At 45.4% G+C, this 5,286-nt stretch overlaps 1 protein-coding gene across 1 annotated transcript; it reads right to left on the bottom strand.

Moving 5' to 3' along the window:
- Positions 1–282: 282 nt before the first annotated feature.
- Positions 283–4,292, bottom strand: FAM111A (FAM111 trypsin like peptidase A). Its single transcript, XM_070767500.1, is given in 6 exon segments — positions 283–3,331; positions 3,334–3,417; positions 3,420–3,455; positions 3,458–3,808; positions 3,811–4,058; positions 4,060–4,292. Coding segments are annotated over 6 exon segments (1,017 nt in total). The 5' UTR covers positions 4,275–4,292; the 3' UTR covers positions 283–3,248.
- Positions 4,293–5,286: the final 994 nt, after the last annotated feature.

The following is a 5,286-nucleotide window of genomic DNA, read 5'->3' as shown; positions in this document are numbered from 1 at the left end:
AAGAGTAATAGAATGAGGATAGCTCAGTAGGAAAATTCAGTGGAGAAAAGAGGCTGAGTAGCTTGGTTTACGTGGGAAACCAATAAAACTTCAGGACAAGAAGCTTGCACCACTTACGTAGGCCGCAGGCATCCTTCCGTTCTCCCGAAGGAGAGGAGACACTGAGGCCTCCCCGGTCAGCTCTTAGAAGCCCAGGCATAATTAGTAAGCATGGCGGGTTCCGTGCTCCAGATGGAGACTCAGCCAGAGTTTGAGAGAAAGAAGGACATGGGGAGACCAGTATTTTGAGGAACTGATCCCAATTCTTTATTTTCCATGGTCTACTTTTATACACTGAGATGTTAAGCAAAAGTCACGTGGGGTCAGCAGTCCTGACTTTTATCAAAGTCAGGTGCTTCATACAAATGTATACAGAGGTCTTAAGGGTGTTACATCATCTTCTGGCCAGGGGGCCTGCTGACAATTTATGACCCTCTCCTTGTGACAGTGGTCAGTCAACCAGGACACTTATTTCTCCAGGGGTGATTATTCTTAAAACAGACGCCACCCAAATAAAGTTACATTCCTATAGGGTGACGGTGTAGTGGGTTTTAGTTAAGGAAAGAATTTACTTAGCCTAAGGTCTAATGTGATTTATATCAAAGGTTAATACTTATTTCTTCTATATATTCATTAATGTGTGTAAGGGCAGGGGATATGGAGACTTAGCAACAAACATTGGCTCAACAAATGAAAAACCCTTCACCAACACAATTTCTAATCAGCCCACTATACTTATACTAATGGTTTTCTAACTTTTCTAAGGAACCTGTTTTTAGAAGGTTTAAAGCATCTCGTGCCTCTCACGGTTGGGAGGCTGTGAGTGATCACATGTGGCCAGACAAGCCTGTCAGGCAGGCCAGAGAATCTTCAGAGGAGTTTGTAGGTTAAAACACTCTTGTCACGCCCAGGCGTTTTTATTAACTGGAGCTCTAAGTTAACTCCTTCTCCGAAAGAGGTGGTGGGGGACAGCCCCCAGTAGTCAGAGGTGTAGGTGAGAACACAAAGTAGTAAAGTAGGCAGGCTCTGGTTATGGGGGTAGATGCTCAAGGATTTCCAGGGGGACTCCTGAGGCTCGATCCCGCCTTGCGTATGTCGAGCCTCCTTCCTCAGGACCTTTGCCACAGGCGGAGGGCCTGGCTCCCAGCAAGTCACTAAGTTGTGTGTGACTCCTTTGTGACCCCCGTGGACTGCAGCCCGCCAGTCTCCTCTGCCCATGGGATTTCCCAGGCAAGAACACTGGAGTGGGTTGCCACTTCCTCCTCCTATATATGTGTACATGGATGGAGGAGCCTGGTGGGCTGCAGTCCACGGGTCGCTGAGGGTCGGACACGACTGAGCGACTCAGCAGCAGCAGCAGCAGCAGCAGCATATGTGTGTATGTAGTTATCCCAAGAATTAGATGTACTGAGTCTCGTCCCCTTTATATCCTTGTTATCTATGCTGTATACAGCACTGTGTACAGGTGAATACCAACCTCCTAATTTATGCCTCCCTAGACCCCCTCTCGCCTTTGGTCACCGTAAGTTTGTTTTCTATGTCTGTGAGTCTCTTTCCACTTTGGAAATAAATTCATTCGTATTTTTTATTTTAGAGTCCACAGATGAGCAATACCATACATTTGTCTCCATCTGACCTCCTTCACTTAGTACGATAATCTCTAGGCCCCTCCTTGCTGCTTCCAATGCCATTACTTCCTTCTCTTTGTGGCTGAGTCATATTCCATCACATATATGTACCACATCTTCGTTATCCATTCAGCTGTCGATGGACATTTAGCTTGCCTCCACCTCTTGGTTACAAAATGACACTTTGCCTCTGTGATCTTACTCTCCAAAACCCACAGCCCCAGTCCAATGAGTATTAGAAAAAAAACATCAGACAAATTCCAATAGAAGGGCATTTTACAAAATAGTTGACCAGTACACTTCCTGTCAAGATCATAAAATATAAGAAAAGGCTGAGAAACTGTCACAACCAAGAGAAGTCTAAGCAGACCTAACAGCGAACGCAATGTGGGCACTAGCCGGCATCCTGGAGCAGGACAAGGACTTCAGGCAAAAACCAAGACATCTCTACAAAGTAACATGGTATTTAACATAGCCCCCCTAGTAGCCTATAAATACACGGAAAATGGATATACTACCCTCTGAATTTCAGGAAACATATATCCTGACAGTTTGGATCATATGAGGATTTTGGAAATTCTAAAAGATTTCATTTGAGATTACTTCTAACCAAGCATTTAGCTACTCAGTCCAGGTGGCACAGTGGTAAAGAATTCGCCTGCCAATTTAGGAGATGCAAGATATGTGGGTTCGATCCCTGGATTGGGAAGATCTCCTGGAAAAGGAAATGGCAACCCACTCCAGTGTTCTTGCCTGGAAAACTCCATGGACAGAGGAGCCTGGCAGGCTACAGTCCATGCAGTTGCAAAGAGTCTGACACAACTGAGCGATTGACCCACACACCTAAGATTAACTGCAGCCCTAAGTGTTGCTACTGATGAACCTATGTATTTTTGAAGCCCTTAATTTCCATGTGCCAGACATTGTGGATAATGAGAAGAAGAAGTCTTGGATCCTGCCTTTAAGCAACTGAACTTAGGGGGAGATACTGTTGCTGCTGCTGCTAAGTCGCTTCAGTCATGTACGACTCTGTGTGACCCCATAGACTGCAGCCCACCAGGCTCCCCCATCCCTGGGATTCTCCAGGCAAGAACATTGGAGTGGGTTGCCATTTCCTTCTGCCATGTGTGAAAGTGAAGTCGCTCAGTCGTGTCCAACTCTTAGCAACCCCATGGACTGCAGCACACCAGGCTCCTCTGTCCATGGAATTTTCCAGGCAAGAGTACTGGAGTGGGGTGCCATTGCCTTCTCCGAAGGGGAGATGGGGAAGATGAAAAAAACAAAAACAATGCTTACTTTTATTGTCATAAAACTGAGTATTATTCATCTTTGTTCACATTGCTTAACTTTAAAATAGGTATAGTAGCCCACCTCACAGATTTGTTAAAACCAGTTCCTTCGTGTACCTAGAAAAATGCTAGGTGCATAGGAAGTAGTCAGAACCATTAATTATTATTGTTGTTGATGAGATTGACCATTACAGAATTTAGAAACCTGTTATCATTGCCTGTGGAATAACAATTCCATAGGTGATTCCCTGAACAGCTGGGGTGTATTCTGAATTCTCATTCTTTTTCATCCTTAATACTCACCTTTCTTTGAATCTGGCAGGTTTAGAAACAGTCCTTCCTACCACATTCTGTGTTTTTTCTTAACATCATAGATATGGATTTCAGGGTACAGCTGAATTCAGTGATGCTGGAAATCCCCTGTGGGTACTTATAAGCGAAGCCTGCAGTGTACGTGGCACCCACGAGCCTTCAGAATCAAACACGGGGGAGCCGGAGACCCAAAGTAAGAAGCGGTGTTATGGGTCGCCACATCAGGCTGGGGGACTACCTCCTGGAAACTCTTCTGGGTGTGCATATGGATGTACTGCGTTCAAGCACCACGCCTGTCTGCAGCTCTAGCCTGGATGTGTTCCAAGTATTTCTCTTCCCGCTGATCCTGAGGGATCACAGCACAGGCATCGGTAGACTTCGCCTCCCCAGCTGGACGGCCAGTAACACACACCAGGCTGCTGTCTGGCCCAGGGTCCTTCCCATCACACAGCCCCTCAGGCTCTTGCTGTCCCTGTGTCTTCACTTTCAGAGCTGCGTGGTCGAGCTCTACATCAGGTGTCTCAAACCAGCGCTCAAGGAGAAGCAGTGCTTATTTTCATCTTCAGCCTTCTCATAAGCAAATGTCCCCTTTACACACTGACCGTGTGTGTGTGCACACTCACGTGACTCTCTGTCTTCTCCCACGGTCCGATACATCACATGCCGACGAGTGGAAATGTACAACCCTTTCCAAACAAAGCAAGCGGAAGAGCCTGCACTCTTCCTGATGTGCCATGAAAGGTGCCCGACTGAGTCACTGAGCCCGGAAAGAAGTCTGTGCACTTCAACCTGAGCAGTTTTTGGTCAGTTTCCCAAAGTCTGTTTTATGCAATTCAAACAATTTTTCCCCCCTGTGTTTTATCCAAATTATTCTCAAAGTTTTTCTAATTTTATCACTTTCTCTTTCCAAACTGGGGTGCTTGTCTTCCATGATTGTTTGTTTCAACACACAAGGCTTTATTTCCTGTGACTCGGAATTTCTAGCAGCTGGTGCCCTGGCATCCATGCTTTTTTTCAACCTCAACCTGAGAATTTCAAGCAGCTGGTGCCCTGGCTTTTATGCTTGTTTTTAACCTCAAGCTGAAAGAGCTCGCCCTCTAAGGCATTGGCCAACTGTGAGCTGTCTAAAACAATGCTCAGGTTTCCAATGAGGGTCCAGTCACTCTTCTCCAGAAGGGAAAGAAGTCTGCCATCCGCGGACATAGCCTTCTTATGCTTTCTCCTTTGAAAGCATAGACACAGAGTTTGTACTCATCTTTGTGAAGTTCCCTGCATTTGAGAAGAGTTTTTCTGGTCTTCCCAACTGTGTGAATATAAAATTTGACACAGTCAGTTGATGTGTTGTTAAACTGACCAAATACCTGTTCCTCTTTCCCTGTCTCGCTTCTCTTTGGAGAAAAGATAACTCTCACGTGGCGGTTTTCAGGAGAACACCTGAGAGGCATTCCAAGGTTTAAGAATGCGTCAGTTCCTTCTGCGCTGTATACCAGCCTTTCTCTGCCAGGAGGAGTCCTCACTGCCTTTCTGACAGCCTCAGAGCTGCGGGCCTCCCATGAGCTCCCCCGTCACACGGAGCCTGTGCTTCCTTCCCTTGCTTGGCTTGATGTTTACATCCAGGGTAACATACACTGTCTCTTCTGGGGACACAGTTTGGTCTCTGGGTCCTTCAGCCTGGAGGTTGTCTATATTCTCTGAACTTGTCTTAGAGTCCATCTCCATTTGAGGAGTATTGGAATTATCCTGCTGGTTTTCACTGAGGTAAACAGAAATGTTAAATACTTTAAAATTATGAATGCAACAATAGTCTTTTATATTTCTCTTTGCTGCATACCATTCACAAAGTTTTTCATGGAAACGCAGAATGAATATGAAAAGGCCAGGGAATATAATTAAATCAGAATCTGAGTTGGGATCCAACATATAAGCCAGAAATATCTTATCAGTTAGATAAGTTCTTAACACTGCTACACTGGTGCAGTGTTTTCAGAGAAATATAAGGAAAGAAGCAACTTTTCCCC

This window comes from Bos indicus, chromosome 15 (genome assembly GCF_029378745.1).
Source record: "Bos indicus isolate NIAB-ARS_2022 breed Sahiwal x Tharparkar chromosome 15, NIAB-ARS_B.indTharparkar_mat_pri_1.0, whole genome shotgun sequence".
NCBI classification, from domain to species: Eukaryota; Metazoa; Chordata; class Mammalia; order Artiodactyla; family Bovidae; genus Bos; species Bos indicus.
This window is presented reverse-complemented; position numbering and strand designations above follow the sequence as displayed.